The following is a 21,102-nucleotide window of genomic DNA, read 5'->3' on the forward strand; positions in this document are numbered from 1 at the left end:
AGCGTATGTGACAAAACCATGAGTAGAGTTGAAAATGTGATTGGAAACCCGTTTCACTTGTACTTTTTATTCAGTACATGAGCATTTGACCGAAAAGTTATTTTAATGTGCACTATGGCTGGTGGGGGTAAATACGCATTTTGTTTCTATGCATATTTTGGAATATTCACATCGGTTGCCAATTGGATGGAAACCTAGCTAGTGAAGAGAGTAGCCTGTGCCAATGGTCATGGCCAGCTGGGCGCTACTGTGGCTGATGAGGGAAGGAGGAAACACTCATTGTGTTCATGAGTGTACTCAACTGCCTTCTTTATTAGGTCTGTGTGGGATACAATACACATTACAATACACACTCATTCTTTCCACCTAACCTCAGTGTTTTGTTTGTCATCGGTCAACTTTTGTGTCGAGGCCCCCTTTCTACAGCATCCGGGTCAGCTGAGGGCAGACATCTCCATGGAAACCAATTGTAGCCAAGTTCTTTTGGGCAGGGTGGTGATCTCACTCACACCTAAGAAGTGATAGGGGAAGTAATACCTTTCTGAATGTGTTGTAGATGCAGGATAATCTCACCGTAAAATAAATAAATATATATATAAAAATTGACGAACAGCTGACTGGAGACGAGACGGCCGGGTATCCGTGCGACTGTCCTTTTCCTGCAGGTCACATGGACTCTTAACAACGTGATGAATCTTTGTTGCTCTTTGCTGAAACAAGCAAGAGGTGTTGTAGCAAATGAGTACGGTACACGTGGAAAGACGCAGCAGCAATATAACCTACGACGGTGCATGCAGTTCAGGAGGAGAGGGGAAAATGTGCGTCCAAAATAATAGACATTTTAATTGTGTTATATTATTTGCTATTGGAACGGTTTTACAGCGACTGCGGTCATTTGGCTGGCCAATTACCACCATGCAAAATTCCATCACAGCCCCACTCCGATCATAAGCCTATTCTATTGCAGGAAGGAACTGTAAGGACTTTGGTTTGTCAGTTGTGTAGATGGTTTTAAGCGCCAGATGTAGTGTGAGTGTCAGTGGTGTTTTCTGAATGAATGAATGTACTTTATTGATCCCCATGGAGGGGGGGTCATGTAAATGGTAAGGAATGATGGCTGAAAATGTACAGACGGAGAGAGGGGGAGTTCAATGCCCAGAGACAGACGCACAGCCGTTGTGCGCAAACACATACGCAATTTCCCTTACGTGGTGACCACACACCGCCATGGCATCCAGTTACGTTGTTCCCCGTTGAGTGTGATGTGTGTGAGCATACCCAACGTGGTAGGTGTCTGCTTGTTTTACCCAGCAGCCTACTGAAAAGAAGAGGAAGTGATGATAATCATTAGCTAATCCTCGTGGAATCTGACTGTGTCAGAATAGGCTCTCTCTCGCTTTCTCCCTCTCAGCTGTCATCTGTGTCTGTCTTCAGCGCATGGGATAGTCCCTCCCAGGCTCTTTCCCCAACTCGTCTTGTGTCCTCTCTCCTCAAAAAGCATTGGCGGAGAAGGCCTGAGGGGCGGTACCTTGGATCTTCTCCCCTCCAATGTGATTTGAGAAAGGTGAGGGAAGACGAATTTGAGGAAAAATTCCCAGATCAAGCAGCTAGTTTGTTGGTTGAGTCGGTGGGAGGTCCTCCACAGCTAGGTCAATGGTCCAGAAGTCAAGACTTCTCCTGGACAGTGGAAACCAAAGAGGGAGACTAGAGACTTGAACACAGGCCCAGTGAGGATACTACTTGTAAAATGCATCCTTCCTTCCTCCCTTGAAGTTTAATGATGACAGGTTTAACACAATTAAGGTAGAAAGATAGATAGGTGTACGCCAAGGTGGATATATATATATATATATATATATATATAAACGATTATAATTACACATGGAATCATGTATTAACCAAAAAAAGTGTTCAACAAATCAACATTTTATATTTGAGATTCTTCAAAGTAGCCACCCTTTGCCTTGATAACAGCTTTGCACACTGTTGGCTCAACCAGCTTCACGAGGAATGCTTTTCCAACAGTCAAAGGACTTTCCACATACTGTATGCTGAGTACTTGTTGGCTGCAACACCATAGTACCCTCCAAGCTCGTCATCAAGCTCGAGACCCTGGGTCTCGACCCCGCCCTGTGCAACTGGGTACTGGACTTCCTGACGGGCCGCCCCCAGGTGGTGAGGGTAGGCAACAACATCTCCTCCCCGCTGATCCTCAACACTGGGGCCCCACAAGGGTGCGTTCTGAGCCCTCTCCTGTACTCCCTGTTCACCCACGACTGCGTGGCCATGCACGCCTCCAACTCAATCATCAAGTTTGCGGACGACACAACAGTGGTAGGCTTGATTACCAACAACGACGAGACGGCCTACAGGGAGGAGGTGAGGGCCCTCGGAGTGTGGTGTCAGGAAAATAACCTCACACTCAACGTCAACAAAACTAAGGAGATGATTGTGGACTTCAGGAAACAGCAGAGGGAACACCCCCTATCCACATCGATGGAACAGTAGTGAAGAGGGTAGCAAGTTTTAAGTTCCTCGGCATACACATCACAGACAAACTGAATTGGTCCACTCACACAGACAGCATCGTGAAGAAGGCGCAGCAGCGCCTCTTCAACCTCAGGAGGCTGAAGAAATTTGGCTTGTCACCAAAAGCACTCACAAACTTCTACAGATGCACAATCGAGAGCATCCTGGCGGGCTGTATCACCGCCTGGTATGGCAACTGCTCCGCCCTCAACCGTAAGGCTCTCCAGAGGGTAGTGAGGTCTGCACAACGCATCACCGGGGGCAAACTACCTGCCCTCCAGGACACCTACACCACCCGATGTTATAGGAAGGCCATAAAGATCATCAAGGACAACAACCACCCGAGCCACTGCCTGTTCACCCCGCTATCATCCAGAAGGCGAGGTCAGTACAGGTGCATCAAAGCTGGGTCTGAGAGACTGAAAAACAGCTTCTATCTCAAGGCCATCAGACTGTTAAACAGCCACCACTAACATTGAGTGGCTGCTGCCAACACACTGACACTGACACTGACTCAACTCCAGCCACTTTAATAATGGGAATTGATGGGAAATGATGTAAATATATCACTAGCCACTTTAAACAATGCTACCTTATATAATGTTTACATACCCTACATTATTCATCTCATATGCATACGTATATACTGTACTCTATATCATCGACTGCATCCTTATGTAATACATGTATCACTAGCCACTTTAACTATGCCACTTTGTTTACATACTCATCTCATATGTATATACTGTACTCGATATCAGCTACTGTATCTTGCCTATGCTGCTCTGTACCATCACTCATTCATATATCCTTATGTACATATTCTTTATCCCCTTACACTGTGTATAAGACAGTAGTTTTGGAATTGTTAGTTAGATTACTTGTTGGTTATTACTGCATTGTCGGAACTAGAAGCACAAGCATTTCGCTACACTCGCATTAACATCTGCTAACCATGTGTATGTGACAAATAAAATTTGATTTGATTTGAATTCTAAATATCACTGACAGTGTCACCAGCAATGCACCATCACCATGATCTGAAATTTGGACTCATCATACCAAAGGACAGATTTCCACCGGTCTAATGTCCATTGCTCGTGTTTCTTGGCCCAAACAAGTCTCGTCTTCTTATTGCTGTTCTTTAGTAGTGGTTTCTTTGTAGCAGTTTGACCATGAAGGCCTGATTCACCCAGTCTCCTCTGAACAGTTGATGTTGAGATATGTATGTTACTTGAACTCTGAATAATTTATTTGGGCTGCAATCTGAGGTGCAGTTAACTCTAATGAACTTATCCTCTGCAGCAGAAGTTACTCTGGGTCTTCCTTTCCTGTTGTGGTCCTCAACCAGTTTCATCATAGGTATTTGAGGACATTTTCCATATTGACTGACCTTCATGTCTTAAAGTAATACCACCCCTACCTTGTCAACACATGATTGGCTCAAATGCATTAAGTAGGAAGAAATTCCACAAATTAACTTTTAACAAGGCACACCTGTTAATTGAAATGCATTTCAGGTGACTACCTCATGAAGCTGGTTGAGAGAATGCCAAGAGTGTGCAAAGGTGTCATCAAGGCAAAGGGTGGCTACTTTGAAGAATTTCAGATATCAAATATATTTTGATTTAACGCTTTTTTTGGTTACTACATGATTCCATATGTATTATTTCATAGTTTAGATTTTTTCCACTATTATTCTACAATGTAGAAAATAGTAAAAATAAAGAAAAACCATGGAATGAGAAGGTGTGTACTAACGTTTGACTGGTACTGAATGTATGTATGTATGTGTGGGTATATTTATAGTAATCTAAGTCCATCTGTGGTCACCTTTGAGTATCTAATCATCTCTCAGTACCTGGTACCCGCTAGTCCTTTTCAGATGATCACATACCTTTAGGCTGTAGAGGGGGAGGGGACGGATGCGTATTGTTGGTCATACGTGAATGGTTGTGAGTGCATATCTCCTCGACAACCCTAAAAATGAGGTGGACGCAGGGAGGGCGTAGCACTGCGGTGAGTCATATTGTGTGTCTGTGCTTCTGTTTCCTCCCCATGGCAGTAAGACATACTCCACTGATTAGGCAATCATCCGCACTCATGTTACACACACACACCGAGAGTTAGTGAATGTGTGTGTGCCCCCGCCCATTTTGCTCAATATGTGTAATCTCTATCTAGATCTCAGTACTATGACAGCCTAGGCAGAGACCCTTTTCCTGGCAAGATTCTACTGCTGCAGGCTAACCATCTATTTTGCGTCCCAAATGGCTCCCTATGTAGTGCACTGCTTTTGACCAGGGCCCATAGGGCTCTGCTTTTGACCAGGGCCCGTAGGGTAGTGCACTTTCTAGGGAATAGGTTTGCCATTTGGGACACAAGCCTATATCAGTATCATGTTGTGTCCCAATACTCTTAGATAGCATCTGTTTCACTCCGATAGCCATTGGTCTGAGTGATACAAGCCAGTCTTCTCTCTTACAAGTAAAACCAGAAGTGTTCCCGACCATGTGAACTGACTAGGAAAAACGCTGGGCCTCTTTTTACATGGCTATAACTAGCTTGCACCGTGGGTTTTCCTTGGTCTGCCTAGCTACCTCCATTAGGATGAAGGAAAGGAGATGAGGATACTAGGAGGTTGATGTACTGATTGGGACGTAGCCCAGAGCAGAGGTCTATGTGTTTCACACATTCGATTGGAACTTAGCCCAAAGCAGAGGAGAAGTTTATATGTTCCAGACATACCAGGGATTGTTCTATTGTTACTATTCTGTCTTTCCCTTTCCCTTATGCTGGAGATGTAGATTCCAGAAGGAAAGGGAGAGAGGGGTCAGTCATAGGTGATAGTCGTAGACTCAAAGTCCAAAATGACCATTTTAGGGTTAGGCCAAGGAGACGGATCGGGGCTGAGGCCTTGTGACAGACCAGCGTCCTGTCTAGGGGGGTGTCCTTATACCTCCAAGCTGCCTCCCACTACAGAAACAGGAGACAGGCCTAGGTACTATCGCCGTTCTGGCTCGGAAGAGGCTTACTTGGCATTTGTCCCAAATTACACCCTAGTTCCTTTATAGTACACTACCTTGGACCAGGGCCCTATAGTAAATGGTGTAGGCCCAGGTCAAAGGTAGTGCAGGAAAAAGCAAGCGGGGTGCCAGTTGGGACATAGAACATGGGAGATCATGTTACAAATCAAATGTTATTGGTCACATACACGTAATGTCTAACAATGAATATCTAAACAGTTTCACAACATATACCCAAAATACACGGAAACCTAAATAAGGAATGGATTAAGAATATAGTCCAATGCTGCTTTCACAGGTATGTATAAGGTACAGTGGCGTGGTATGGAGTACAGTATGTATATACCTGTGAAAGCAGCATTGGACTAAGGTACAGTGGCGTGGTATGGAGTACAGTATGTATATACCTGTGAAAGCAGCATTGGACTAAGGTACAGTGGCGTGGTATGGAGTACAGTATGTATATACCTGTGAAAGCAGCATTGGACTAAGGTACAGTGGTGTGGTATGGAGTACAGTATGTATATACCTGTGAAAGCAGCATTGGACTAAGGTACAGTGGCGTGGTATGGAGTACAGTATGTATATACCTGTGAAAGCAGCATTGGACTAAGGTACAGTGGCGTGGTATGGAGTACAGTATGTATATACATACCTGTGAAAGCAGCATTGGACTAAGGTACAGTGGCGTGGTATGGAGTACAGTATGTATATACAGCATACTGTATATACAGTATGTATATACCTGTGAAAGCAGCATTGGACTAAGGTACAGTGGCGTGGTATGGAGTACAGTATGTATATACCTGGACTGAAAGCAGCATTGGACTAAGGTACAGTGGCGTGGTATGGAGTACAGTATGTATATACCTGTGAAAGCAGCATTGGACTAAGCATTGGACTAAGGTACATACCTGTGAAAGCAGCATTGGACTAAGGTACAGTGGCGTGGTATGGAGTACAGTATGTATATACATACCTGTGAAAGCAGCATTGGACTAAGGTACAGTGGCGTGGTATGGAGTACAGTATGTATGTATGTATATACCTGTGAAAGCAGCATTGGACTAAGGTACAGTGGCGTGGTATGGAGTACAGTATGTATATACATACCTGTGAAAGCAGCATTGGACTAAGGTACAGTGGCGTGGTATGGAGTACAGTATGTATATACATACCTGTGAAAGCAGCATTGGACTAAGGTACAGTGGCGTGGTATGGAGTACAGTATGTATATACATACCTGTGAAAGCAGCATTGGACTAAGGTACAGTGGCGTGGTATGGAGTACAGTATGTATATACCTGTGAAAGCAGCATTGGACTAAGGTACAGTGGCGTGGTATGGAGTACAGTATGTATATACATACCTGTGAAAGCAGCATTGGACTAAGGTACAGTGGCGTGGTATGGAGTACAGTATGTATATACATACCTGTGAAAGCAGCATTGGACTAAGGTACAGTGGCGTGGTATGGAGTACAGTATGTATATACAAAGCAGCATTGGACCAGTGGCGTGGTATGGAGTACAGTATGTATATACCTGTGAAAGCAGCATTGGACTAAGGTACAGTGGCGTGGTATGGAGTACAGTATGTATATACATACCTGTGAAAGCAGCATTGGACTAAGGTACAGTGGCGTGGTATGGAGTACAGTATGTATATACATACCTGTGAAAGCAGCATTGGACTAAGGTACAGTGGCGTGGTATGGAGTACAGTATGTATATACATACCTGGACAGCATTGGACTAAGGTACAGTGGTGTGGTATGGAGTACAGTATGTATATACCCTGTGAAAGCAGCATTGGACTAAGGTGGCGTGGTATGGAGTACAGTATGTATATACATACCTGTGAAAGCAGCATACAGTGGCGTGGTATGGAGTACAGTATGTATATACATACCTGTGAAAGCAGCATTGGACTAAGGTACAGTGGCGTGGTATGGAGTACAGTATGTATATACCTGTGAAAGCAGCATTGGACTAAGGTACAGTGGCGTGGTATGGAGTACAGTATGTATATACCTGTGAAAGCAGCATTGGACTAAGGTACAGTGGCGTGGTATGGAGTACAGTATATACATATGAGGTGGGTGATGCAATATTTACAAACAATTGAAGTGACTAAGACACCGTGGAATGTGAGACGCTAAATACGGATATATTACTAAAGTGGCCAGTGGTTCCTAATCTATGTCTATAGGCAGCCGCCACTGATGTGCTCCATGCTCTATTAGTGTTTCAGGTCACCGGGCTGACCGTCACTTCCAGTCTCTGCATAGCTGAGCCTGATACCTATAGGCATGTCCCCTGTTAGTCAGCCCGTTTAGAACTACATCACCCTAATTACGGACCTGTCCGGCGTAAGAGGCGGCACATGGGAGAAACACTTTTTTTTAAAAAAGCGTTATGTTTTTAGAAATGTTTTTATTGGACTAGCTCAGCTAGCCCCTCCCCTCCCTCCCCTGTCTGTCTGTATTTCTTCTGCTTGGTGCCTGATGAATACGACCCTGGGAAGGATGTAACAGAGGGACCGGTGTTTGAGTTGACTACTTCAACTGTCGAAGGGGAGATGGCGCCTAATTGGTTGAGGAACGGACAATTCAACCCAATACAATTTTAAAGCACTTTGAGATTGAGGAAAAAGCACTAAGCCACTATAAATGCAGATTCCGTTCACAAATCATAATAACTTGCTGATGTTTGCACTCTAGTAAAGGACTTAGGAGTGAAATTCCTGAGTCTGAATGGAGCGAGACCTCAGGTGCTGCGTCTTATCGCTGTCTTCTCACCTCATGTGGCGGACAATGGGCCGTGTTCTGGACAATACCTCTTTCGACAGAGGATGTAGGCCTCCTGGGGCAAAACGGCAAAATGAGCGTTGTTATTGTGCAAGTTCAGGTTGTACCCCCGGTCCAGACGAGCGGAATCTCATTTCGTGCCAACCGTGGTGTCCTTCGCAGGCCCAGACACACAGTCACAGTCACTCACATTCACTCCGTCTCACTCGTACGTTCACGGTTCACGCCCTCTAGCATTGGTTGTGTCTGAATGGCACATGGGGCCCTGGTTATAGGGCCCAACTCTCATTTTTGAGTTGGCTAATTATGAAAAGCTTCGTCTCTCAACACCTTGTCATACACTGTTTGGAGACGAGGGACAGGACACTTTTATTTATCTTTTTGTTGTTGTTCTCACACTCTTTCAGATGAATCCCTGGAGGGCTAACGGAATATCTGCCAGACCCAATCACACCTTTGTTTTTATGGATTCGTTTTTTAGGAACCAGAATGATTGCTGGCTGAGATATAAAAAAAAAAGATCTATTTATATATATTGCCCACAGACACACTCCCGGTTGACGGACTCACTCGTGCGTGCGCACACACACACACACACACACACACACACACAGTGACAACAGCAGATCACTTCCACAGCAGAAGCAAGGTGAACAACCGACGCTTTCCTGCTAGACTAGTTGGTGCTCGACATTGAATGCTGTTTTGTTTACGATGAAGTCCCATACATAGAGTTGGCTGTGGTTCATGATGGAGCTAAAGACGTGTATCTCTCTCCCACGCTTTTCCTCTCCCTCGCTTTCCCCTCTCTCTTATTCCCACCCTCCCCTTTCTCTATCCCATCTGTCTCTCTCCCCACTCTCCTCCTCCTCCTCCCTCCCAATAGGAGCTGTGTCCCAGCAGACGTCTAAAGGCCGTGCCAGACGTATCTGACTACAGAGAGGACGATCACCAGTGACACGCCAGCAGGGGTGGAGAGAGAGACCGTGCCTGTTGGAAAACCTGTTGGATCTTTTATTACAGATTATCACACTGCTCTCCTAACTGCCACTCTCCCCCTTTACACACACACACACACACAGAATCACAAACGTCTCACAGTCACTCAGACACGCCCTCCGAGACCCAGAGTTGCTTCCCTGGGGTCGTAGTGGTAGGGTGTGCCCCCCTTCTCGGTGCACTCCGCTGGGGGACGGAAGTAGAGGAATGGCCCTGGGGGAATGGGAATGGCTGGCTGGCTGCCTCGCTCAGTGAGACGGCGGCTTATGTAACTAACGGCCCTCCTCATCATCCTCTCCTTGGCTAGCTAACGCAGCTGGGCCTTGGATGTCCACAGGCACTGGGGAGGAGCTCTTCATCAATCTCCACTAGGGAGATCCAGCTTCTAATTTTCAGGCCCTTCCTCTCTGGGTTCAACTTCACATAGTTTTTTTTTTCCTATCCTTTTTTTGTTTGTTTTTCTTTAACCATTTTCCAGGAGGATCTTTCAGGGTGTTTCGGATATGTGCCCCCTCATGGACTCCTGCAGGTTACAGGGACACACACAATTTGACCTGTGTACACGTCTTCTTCCACCCACACCTGTAGCAGGTGGGATCGACCTCTGAGACCTCCCGCTTGTCTCCCGTTGGCTCAGGGATGCCCCGACCAGGAAGACCAACGTCTGAGCGTCCGCCTACGAGCACATTGGCGTTTTGAAAATGCTGTTTGGACTGAAGGGACAGCCATTTTTATTTAGTGAGGAAACTAGCTGACTTCCAGAGCAACTACAGGACTGCCTGATATTAGTCTCCGCTGATTGTTCGCTCTTGTTTTGATGTTGTTTTGTTTTCCCCATCTCATCTGAGGATTGAGCCAACCAGGGAGCAAAATACACAGAGATAAGAATCCCACTTGGACACAATCAAAGACCATTTTGCTCCTTTTCTCTCTCTCTCTCTTTCTCCCCCCCCTTTACCAGTTTACACAGTAGACCAGCTACAGTGATACCTTTCTATCAAGGCAGAAAATAAACTGCTATGTTGCGATCTTTTTACGTCTTGACCCGCATCAAATCCAAAACCTTGCAATCAATCTCTACCTCTCGATCGCTCCATCCCCCTTTTTAAAACATCTGTGTCAGAGCCACATTCATACTCAGTCGGTCACAGACAAGAGTAGCGTACAGACGGAACAGGCTACAGACTGAACCGTACAATCTGCAGGCGGAAGCAATCTGTCATCTTCGTCTGGAAGGGGAGAAGGTTATTGGGTCTGAATGTCATTGAACTGAACCAGAGGTCGATAAAATATTAAGTTATTGATCCGGGCTTTCATTAAACAGGGAATGTATAGCAGGTCAACCAAAGCAATCTGCCTCATCCTCTGTACCTAACTGACCTTTTGACCCCTCAAAGTTGAGTAGTTGTTTAAAAAATAAAAAAAATAAACGTTTGAGTCTTAAGGACTAGATGAGAGTGAGATTGTAATGAATAAAAAGGAAATGTACGTTTTTAAAACGGCTTCACCAAATCATATACATTATGCTTTACTGAGACATCCTACTTTTCTTTAGAAAAGGGAGGGTCCAAGATTTTTCTAAACCCCACCGAAACGATCAAGCCATATCACAGCTTTTAATTTTTTTTTTTATTGCACAATTTTATTTTTGTATCGTACAATCACTAAGCCTTCAATTAAGTTATTTACCTCTCGCACGCGCACATTTCTTGATATTCCTTTTAAAAACGTCAAGATATTTACCCAAATCCACTGTAAGGAACCATTTTTAAAGACTAAAGAGAAGAAACCAAGCAATTTAAAAGCATCAGCCTTGAGATTGACCCACAATTGAGCAGAGCTTGTCGTTGTCGTCCTCCTGTATAAAGCCAGTACTTCAAGCATAGAGCGGCAACGCCTCAATCTTACGAGAACACGTCTTTTTTAAAATAGCGGCTCTTGTTTAGCTTCATGTTCCAGTCTACTTTTTATGTTGACCTGTGTGTTGAAACAAAAGGCCTTCTAGTGGAGTTTCTTTAAGCCTTTAGCTGTCAGAGTCCAACTCAATCACCCCCCCCCTCCCCCTCTATCTCTGTCTTATCTCCCCCCTTTCAAATACCCTCTGTCTTATCTTAACCTCTCCTCTCAGACGAGGCCGAAGGTCAAGTTGAATAGACGCCCGACAACTTTAAGCAAGTTGTTTTATGAGCACGCGGTTTAGGGAGGGCCGGTCTATCTCCCTTTCTCTTCAGCCCCCTCTTTCCGGTGAACATGCAGAGACGTGGGTCTTCTCTCGTCCTGGTCCGATTGAGAAGGGGACTCCTCTACCTCCCTCTCTAACCCCGTCAATCCCTCTCTCTCTCTGTGCCCTTTTTCTTAATCTCTCCCTCCCTCTTTATCTATAATCCATCCCTCCATCCACACACCCCAATCCCCCTCCCTCCCTCCCTGGGTATTCCCCTTCCCTCTCCCCCTGTGTGATGCCGGGCAGCAGTAAGAGTGGAGGTGTGGGTGGCCTCCCCTCGTCCCCCCACACCGCCTCCCCGTCCCGGCCACTTCGCCCGTCCCGCTACGTGCCCGTGTCGGCGGCGACAGCCTTCCTGGTGGGATCCACCACGCTCTTCTTCTGCTTCACGTGAGTACGACCAAACCACACACTCATACACGCGTCATACACAGACGCTCAAACGCACAGCGTGTACACGTCCTACACATGTCTGACACACGCACACACACACACACACAAGCCCGTCGCCTCAAACACACCCACACCTTTACATAAACACTGCTATCACCACACACACCCTCACTTGGTTTGTTCTCTGCCTTTCTAGAAAGACACTCGCATGCACATCAGTCCTCACACACCAGTCCCCTACGGCCTGTAGTGTGACAGTTATTGAGTAGTGCATCATCAGTCAACCCCTGACAATGGGACAGAGCAGAGCAACATCAGACGTAAAGACACGTACTCAACATGCTCCTCAGCTCTCTCTCTCTCTCTACTCAACATGCTCCTCAGCTCTCTCTCACTCTACTCAACATGCTCCTCAACTCGCTCTCTCGCTCTCTCTCTCAATTCAATTAAATTTGCTTTATTGGCATGACGTAACAATGTACATATTGCTAAAGCTTATTTAGGATATTTACAATATAAAATGAGAATCAAAATTGTCAACGGGACAACAATAACCAAGTGTCAAAATAACCATACATTCAACAATAACAATAAGCATACAGTAGAATACATGTGCAGGTTGATTGGTCTGTCAGACACTGTCCCTCAACTTATAGCAGGCAGCAATGTAGTGCGCTGCCAACCCACAGCTCTCTGCGTCCTCCCCCAACAGGACGGGTAGCCTACTCTCATCAGAGAGGTCTTTGAAACCTTGAGTAAGGGTTTCAAATTTGGGGAAATGACACTTTCTCATTGTTTTATATTTTTGACATTTAGTCAGGAAATGCAGCTCCGTCTCAGGTTCTGCTGTTGTGCAGTGGTTACACAGCCTTTCCTCTACAGGGAGCCAGGTTTTCCTGTGTCTACCCTTCTCAATGGCAAGGCTGTGCTCACTGAGCCTGTACTTTGTCAAGGTTTTTCTAAGGTTTTGTTCAGTAACCATGGTCAAATAGTTGGCCATGGTGTACTGTCGATTTAGGGCCAGATAGCACTGCATTTTGCTCTGTGTTTGTGCTTGTGTTTCACAATAAGCAATATAGTTTTGTTTTTACTGTGTTGTAATTTGGTTTATCCTGATAGATTGGATGTTCTGGTCCTGTGTCTTCAGTGTGTTAGTAGAACAGGTTTGTGAACTCAGCCCCAGGACCAGCTGGATGAGGGGACTCTTTTCTTTGCTCAGCTCTTGGCATTGCAGGGCTTGGTAGTGATATGAGAAGGGGGTCACTGTATTTTAAATGTTTCCAAAACTTAATTTCTCTGTTTTTAGTTTTTATTATTAGTGGATATTGGCCTAATTCTGCCCTGCATGCATTGTTTGTAGTTTTCCTCAGGACATGTAGGAGAATCTTACAGAACTCTGCATGCTGGGTCTCAATGGGGTGCTTCTCCCATTTGATGAAATCTTGTTTTGCAAGTGGACCCCACACCTCGCTGCCATAGAGTGCAATTGGTTCAATGACATATTCAATTCGTTTTAGCCAAATTTGAATAGGTATTTAAATTTGAATGCGCTTATTAATGGTACTTTCTCTCTCAGTTCATTCACTGCCTCATTAAGGTGTCCAGTTGAGCTTATTTTTAAACCTAAGTAATTGTAGTGTGTGCAGTACTCTATATATTTTGTACCAATTGAGAACTTTGGTCTAATTTCCTGAGATCTGGATCTTCTCTGGAAAATCATTATTTTAGTCTTTTTGGGGTTTACTGCCAGGGCTCAGGTCTGGCAGTACTGCTCTAGCAGGTCCAGGTTCTGCTGTAGGCCATGTGCTGTGGGTGACAGCAGGCATAGGTAATCTGCGAGGAGTAGGCATTTGACTTCTGAATTGTGGAGACTAACACCAGGGGCTGAGGATTTTTCTAGAATAGTGGCCAATTCGTTGATGTAAATATTGAAGAGTGCAGGGCTCAGATTACAACCCTGATGAAGGCCCCACCCCTGGTTAAAGAATTCTGTTCTTTTCTTGCCAATTTTAATGCTGCACGTATTGCCAGTATACATTGATTTAATTATGTCATATGTTTTACCCCCTACACCACTTTCAATAACTTTGTAGAACAGTCCTGTATGCCAAATAGAATCAAATGCTTTTTGGAAGTCGATAAAGCAAGTGTATATTTTGGTATTATTTTGGTGGACATGTTTATCTATCAGGGTGCGTAGGGTGTAAATATGATCAGTTGTGCGATGTTTTGGTATAAATCCAATTGGGCTTTTACTCAAAACATTGTGCTTATTAAAGAAGTTTAGAACTACAGAAAACCTTCCCCAGGTTACTGTTCACACAAATTCCTCTGTAATTGTTAGGGTCAAATTTGTCTCTGTTTTTAAATATTGGGGTTATGGGTCCTTGATTCCAGATGTCAGGAAAATAACCTACACTCAGGATCAAATTAAACAGTTTTAATATAGCCAATTGAGATTTTGTACTAGTGAGTTTGAGCATCTCATTTAGGATGCCATCAGGTCCACATGCTTTTTTAAATTTGAGGGCCTGAAGTTTCTTATAGAGCTCCTGGTCAGTAATAGTTTAGTTTCTTATAGAGCTCCTGGTCAGTAATTGTTTAGTTTCTTATAGAGCTCCTGGTCAGGAATAGTTTAGTGTCTTATAGAGCTCCTAGGCAGTAATAGTTTAGTTTCTTATAGAGCTCCTGGTCAGTAATAGTTTAGTTTCTTATAGAGCTCCTGGTCAGTAATTGTTTAGTTTCTTATAGAGCTCCTGGTCAGTAATTGTTTAGTTTCTTATAGAGCTCCTGGTCAGTAATTGTTTAGTTTCTTATAGAGCTCCTGGTCAGTAATAGTTTAGTTTCTTATAGAGCTCCTGGTCAGTAATAGTTTAGTTTCTTATAGAGCTCCTGGTCAGTAATAGTTTAGTTTCTTATAGAGCTCCTGGTCAGTAATAGTTTAGTTTCTTATAGAGCTCCTGGTCAGTAATAGTTTAGTTTCTTATAGAGCTCCTGGTCAGTAATAGTTTAGTTTCTTATAGAGCTCCTGGTCAGTAATAGTTTAGTTTCTTATAGAGCTCCTGGTCAGTAATAGTTTAGTTTCTTATAGAGCTCCTGGTCAGTAATAGTTTAGTTCCTTATAGAGCTCCTGGTCAGTAATAGTTTAGTTCCTTATAGAGCTCCTGGTCAGTAATAGTTTAGTGTCTTATAGAGCTCCTGGTCAGTAATTTAGTGTCTTATAGAGCTCCTGGTCAGTAATAGTTTAGTGTCTTATAGAGCTCCTGGTCAGTAATAGTTTAGTGTCTTATAGAGCTCCTGGTCAGTAATAGTTTAGTTCCTCCTGGTCAGTAATAGTTTAGTTCCTTATAGAGCTCTGGTCAGTAATAGTTTAGTGTCTTATAGAGCTCCTGGTCAGTAATAGTTTAGTGTCTTATAGAGCTCCTGGTCAGTAATAGTTTAGTGTCTTATAGAGCTCCTGGTCAGTAATAGTTTAGTGTCTTATAGAGCTCCTGGTCAGTAATAGTTTAGTGTCTTATAGAGCTCCTGGTCAGTAATAGTTTATAGTTGGTCAGTAATAGTTTAGTGTCTTATAGAGCTCCTGGTCAGTAATAGTTTAGTGTCTTATAGAGCTCCTGGTCAGTAATAGTTTAGTGTCTTATAGAGCTCCTGGTCAGTAATAGTTTAGTGTCTTATAGAGCTCCTGGTCAGTAATAGTTTAGTGTCTTATAGAGCTCCTGGTCAGTAATTGGGGAGTCCAATGGATTTTGATTGTCCTTCATAGCTTTTTGAAATCCATTCAACTTCTCATGAATTTGGCGTTGTTCTGCATTTGTGTCAATTTGAACGGTGTTGTAGAGTGTTTTTTAAATGAGTTGTCCATATGTCACCATGGACTCCTCAATTAGTGTCAGCTGCTTGCTGTTGTACTGTGCTTTTTTGGTTCCGAGTGTACGTTTTATAGTGTTTTAAAGTCTCGGAGTAATGAAGGTGTAATTCACCATTATTTGGGTCTCTGTGCTTTTGGCTGGATAGTTTTTTCCTTATAATTTTACAATCTGCATCAAACCACTTGTCATCTGTGATCTTTTTTGTTTTGTTTTTTATCCATTTTAATTGTGCTTCTTTTGCCGTTTGCCTGAATATATAGTTGATGTTTTGTACTGCCAGATTGATGCCTTCTTTACTGTGGTATCCAGAAAGGTATCTAAGAGTGTTTGGATGTTATGGTTACAGGTTGCTTTCTGGTATTATTCTGTGCTGTTTTCGGCCCATCTGTATGAATTTCTGATGTTGTACAGCTTACTGGGCTGTGATTGTCTGGTTGTTTCCATGTCTGTTCTTTTGAGGAACAATGTAATTTGGCTGTGATCAGACAGAGGTGCTAGTGGCTTGACAGTGAATGAGCTGAGAGAGAAAGGGTCAATGTCTGTGACCATATAGTCTACTGTACTGTGGCCAAGAGGTGAGCAGTAGGTGAATCTCCCCAAAGAGTCCCCCCGTAACCTACCTTTGACAAAGTACAGACCCAGGCTTCTACAGAGCTGCAACAGATCCCTTCCGTTGTTGTTGACGGTGCTGTCACTGTTGTTTCTATGGGGGAGATGAAGACGGTTAGAGGCACTATGGCCTGTAATAAAGCTGTCCCCTCGTGTGCTCGTTAGATCAGGTAGTGTTCCTGTGCGCGCATTTGTGTCCCCACAAGATGAGCACATTTCTATCTCTGTCTACTCAACATATTCCTCAGCACTCACTCACACACACACATATTGAGTGTATGACAGTAGTAGTGCAGAGTAGGATAGACAGAACAGATCAACGTCAGAGTGTGTGTGTGGAGGTCGTCTCCTGTCAGTTCATAGCTCTACTCCAGACAACAACAACAACCACCACCACCACCATGCTGGAACCGAGGGAAATAGGCCAGCATCTGTCACCCTTAATAAAGAGCTGTCCTTCTCTCTCTCTCTCTCTCTCTGTCCCTGTCCTTCTATATCTATCTCATCCTCTCGCTCATTTTTCCCCCTATCCGTCTCCCTCTGAATTTGCTCAACTCGGTTTAATCCGAAAGTGCTTTATTCACTAGACAAATGCAGTCTTTGCTAAACCTAGCATGAACTCTCTCTCTCTCTCTTTCAGGGTGTTGTCCCATTGTCCATGTGACATGTGGGTCACCCCATTCCCATGGCAATGAGACAAGCTGTCCTGTAGTGCCACTGCCCTCCCTGTCAAAAACACTGCTTTTAAGGGCACACTCCTTCATTAAAACATCTCCAGAAAAGCACACCAAAAGGGCAGCCCTGCCACTTGGTTTGCTACGAAGCTGAAAGATGGGGCAGGACAAATGTAACCCCTCTGAAATTCATAGATGGGAGCTTACTGTCAACAATGCTACCGTGATATTCCTTCCTTTTATTGAGGTGTTCAGAGGCAGCTGTGGTTCTTGTTATGAATAACGACAGTTGAGCTAACTTCTTTAAACCCTCTCCTCTTCTCCCTCCCTCTCTCTTTCAGGTGTCCATGGCTGTCGGAGCAGTTCTCGGTTGCCGTGCCGATCTACAATGGTGTCATCTTCCTGTTTGTCCTTGCCAACTTCTGCATGGCCACCTTCATGGACCCGGGCATCTTCCCCAGAGGTGTGTGTGTGTGTGTTGCACAGATGTATAACAACACCAGCCTCTTCCATCTCATGCTCTCTGCAAACTCTCTGTATGACTGTCTCCTGCCAATGCAGTGTAGTATAGTATTGGGGTGTGTGTTCATGCTGGTCTAGTAAGTGTGTGTGTGTGTGTGTGTGTGTGTGTTCATGCTGGTCTAGTAAGGATGTGTGTGTGTGTTTATGCTGATCTCGTAAGGGGATGTGTGCGTGTGTTTATGCTGATCTCGTAAGGGTGTGTGTGCTTGTTAATGCTGATCTAGTAAGGGTGTGTGTGTGTGTGTGTGTGTGTGTGTGTGTGTCTAGTGGGGGATGTTCATACTGGTCTAGTATTTATGCTGGTCTAGTAAGGGGGATGTTCATGCTGGTCTAGTAAGGGGGATGTTCATGCTGGTCTAGTAAGGGGGATGTTCATGCTGGTCTAGTAAGGGGGATGTTCATGCTGGTCTAGTAAGGGGGATGTTCATGCTGGTCTAGTAAGGGGGATGTTCATGCTGGTCTAGTAAGGGGGATGTTCATGCTGGTCTAGTAAGGGGGATGTTCATGCTGGTCTAGTAAGGGGGATGTTCATGCAGATCTAGTAAGGGGGATGTTCATGCAGATCTAGTAAGGGGGATGTTCATGCAGATCTAGTAAGGGGGGATGTTCATGCTAGTGTACTAACAGTGTGTGTGTGGGTTGCTCCAGCGGATGAGGATGAGGACAAGGAGGATGATTTCCGCGCTCCGCTTTATAAGACGGTGGAGATCCGAGGCATCCAGGTCAGGATGAAATGGTGTTCCACCTGCCGCTTCTACAGACCGCCCCGCTGCTCACACTGCTCTGTGTGTGACAACTGTGTGGAGGTACGCACACACACATTAACCTACAGGGAAGTTCTTCTGGAACGGGGTTGGAGTTAACCTACAGGAGGGTAGTTCTCCAGGGACAGGGTTGGAGTTAAACCTACAGGAGGGTAGTTCTCCAGGGACAGGGTTGGAGTTAAACCTACAGGAAGGTAGTTCTCCAGGAACAGGGTTGGAGTTAAACCTACAGGAGGGTAGTTCTTCAGGAACGGGGTTGGAGTTAACCTACAGGAAGGTAGTTCTCCAGGAACAGGGTTGGAGTTAAACCTACAGGAGGGTAGTTCTTCAGGAACGGGGTTGGAGTTAACCTACAGGAGGGTAGTTCTCCAGGAACGGGGTTGGAGTTAAACCTACAGGAGGGTAGTTCTCCAGGGACAGGGTTGGAGTTAAACCTACAGGAGGGTAGTTCTCCAGGGACAGGGTGGGAGTTAAACCTACAGGAAGGTAGTTCTCCAGGGACAGGGTTGGAGTTAAACCTACAGGAAGGTAGTTCTCCAGGGACAGGGTTGGAGTTAAACCTACAGGAGGGTAGTTCTCCAGGGACAGGGTTGGAGTTAAACCTACAGGAAGGTAGTTCTCCAGGGACAGGGTTGGAGTTAAACCTACAGGAGGGTAGTTCTCCAGGGACAGGGTTGGAGTTAAACCTACAGGAGGGTAGTTCTCCAGGGACAGGGTTGGAGAGAAGCCTTTGAACAAACCTCTGTTGGAATGAGTCCTCAGCTCAATTCTCCTGTCAGTGTCACACACAAACATACACCAGCACCAAATCTCCCACTGTCTCTTTAACTTTGTACAAACGGCTCTAACTCACCCTTTACTCCTGTCCCCCCCCCTCCAGGACTTTGACCACCACTGCCCGTGGGTGAACAACTGTATCGGCCGGAGGAACTACCGCTACTTCTTCCTGTTCCTGCTGTCCCTGACGGTCCACATCATGGGAGTGTTTGGCTTCGGCCTGCTCTACGTCCTCTACCACACACAGCAGCTGGACAGGGTCCACTCTGCCGTCACGTATCCTGTACTTAGGTGTTGGGATGTCCTGAAAGCCAGGAGTCTGGGTTCTTGGGGGGGTTAGTGAGTGTGTGTGTTTTGGGAGGGGTAGGGTGTGTTTTGTTGCGAGAGGGTGTGGTTGGATGTGTAGGTTGGTTTGTGTGTGTGTGTTTTGTTGCGAGAGGGTGTGGTTGGATGTGTAGGTTGGTTCGTGTGTGTGTGTTTTGTTGCGAGAGGGTGTGGTTGGATGTGTAGGTTGGTTCGTGTGTGTGTTTTGCTGCGAGAGGGTGTGGTTGGATGTGTAGGTTGGTTCGTGTGTGTGTGTGTGTTGTTGCGAGAGGGTGTGGTTGGATGTGTAGGTCGGTTCATGTGTGTGTGTGTGTGTGTTTTGGGGCGGTAGATGACTGTGTTTCCATCTGTCGGACGGCATGCTTCTATAGGTGTTTAATTTTCAACACATTTGGGAAGTGTTAGCCTGGTGCACTATGTAAGGAATAGGGTGCCATTTGGCACGCAGCCCCTAAGAGTGTGTTAGTTGGTGTCTCTGTTCTCTCCTCAACTGCTGGTCTCTCAGTATGGCAGTGATGTGTGTGGCTGGTCTCTTCTTCATCCCGGTGGCTGGTCTCACTGGCTTCCACATGGTACTGGTGGCCCGGGGACGGACCACCAACGAACAGGTACCACACACACACACACACACACACACACCAGGAATGAACCACCAACTAATAGGTACAACTGTAGTTTTCAAAGTTCTTTTACCTCTGTCAGAAATGTCCTAATGGCCAAGATGCTGGAACAAAAGCTGGCAGCCAGTGCTTAATTTGAGCCGGGTTCCTGCCGGGAAACGGGATCCAACACCTCTCTGTTTTGGACTGTTTCGTTGCGGGAACCTATTTGGCCGGATCCGGTATCTCTTTGTGGCTCAAAAAAACAAAAGTCACTTTTTTCAATGTAAAAATGTGAATAAAAGCGGCCAAAGTGTCATTTCGAGTTGCCTCTTGGTGAATTGTCCTCCAGTAACCCGCGTTTGAGACCCAACGCGTGGCCGTGGCTGTATGAGTAGCACGCTTGTAACTCTCACAAGAACTAGAATGACATTCCCTTTCCAGGATCTCTCTCTGCTCTGCTAGACGTGAGCCTGCAACTCTCGTCCCTCCAGAGCTGCACTTCATCATTTATTTATAGAACCATAGCAAAGGGTTCTGGAGGAGCTGCAACACCCTTCATAAATTGAAATACATTAGCCAAAGTTATAGTGTTACTGCGGTCTGTCCAAAATCAATGAAATCATTCAGTATAGCCTACCTACTACATCATGATTAGGCCTAGAATTTAGCCACAGAGGGTCAGTAGCTTCTTTGAAACAATTACCTAGCTGTGGATTGAGTGTATCCCAATAACAAGACACAGCCTACAGTCGGGAACGCGCGGCAAATCGGTCGGTGAGCAGCATGCCAGACAAAACGGGTTGGAAAGCAAATGGTTCCTGCTGAAAAGACAATACTCTTGATCTGTCTGCTCTAGGTGAACAAAATGTTTGAACGGCTTCCAAATATTGTTTTACAAAGCAAAAAGAGTGAGATATAGAGGCTTTTGGTACCAATGCATCGGCCGTCGCCGGCGAGCGAGCTGCGCGTCATCGGGTGACA

At 45.2% G+C, this 21,102-nt stretch overlaps 1 protein-coding gene across 1 annotated transcript in view; it reads left to right on the top strand.

Moving 5' to 3' along the window:
* LOC112231597 (palmitoyltransferase ZDHHC5-A) overlaps positions 1-21,102 on the top strand; it is a 38,539-nt gene that overhangs the window by 4,787 nt on the left and 12,650 nt on the right. The window contains exons 2-6 of the mRNA XM_042312017.1: positions 9,251-11,977; positions 17,474-17,595; positions 18,303-18,460; positions 19,299-19,471; positions 20,025-20,127. Of these exons, the coding sequence (XP_042167951.1) occupies positions 11,823-11,977; positions 17,474-17,595; positions 18,303-18,460; positions 19,299-19,471; positions 20,025-20,127 (711 nt within the window). The 5' untranslated portion in view covers positions 9,251-11,822. The remainder of the gene's footprint in view (positions 1-9,250; positions 11,978-17,473; positions 17,596-18,302; positions 18,461-19,298; positions 19,472-20,024; positions 20,128-21,102) is intronic.

Source organism: Oncorhynchus tshawytscha, linkage group LG34 (assembly GCF_018296145.1).
Source record: "Oncorhynchus tshawytscha isolate Ot180627B linkage group LG34, Otsh_v2.0, whole genome shotgun sequence".
Classification (NCBI taxonomy): domain Eukaryota; kingdom Metazoa; phylum Chordata; class Actinopteri; order Salmoniformes; family Salmonidae; genus Oncorhynchus; species Oncorhynchus tshawytscha.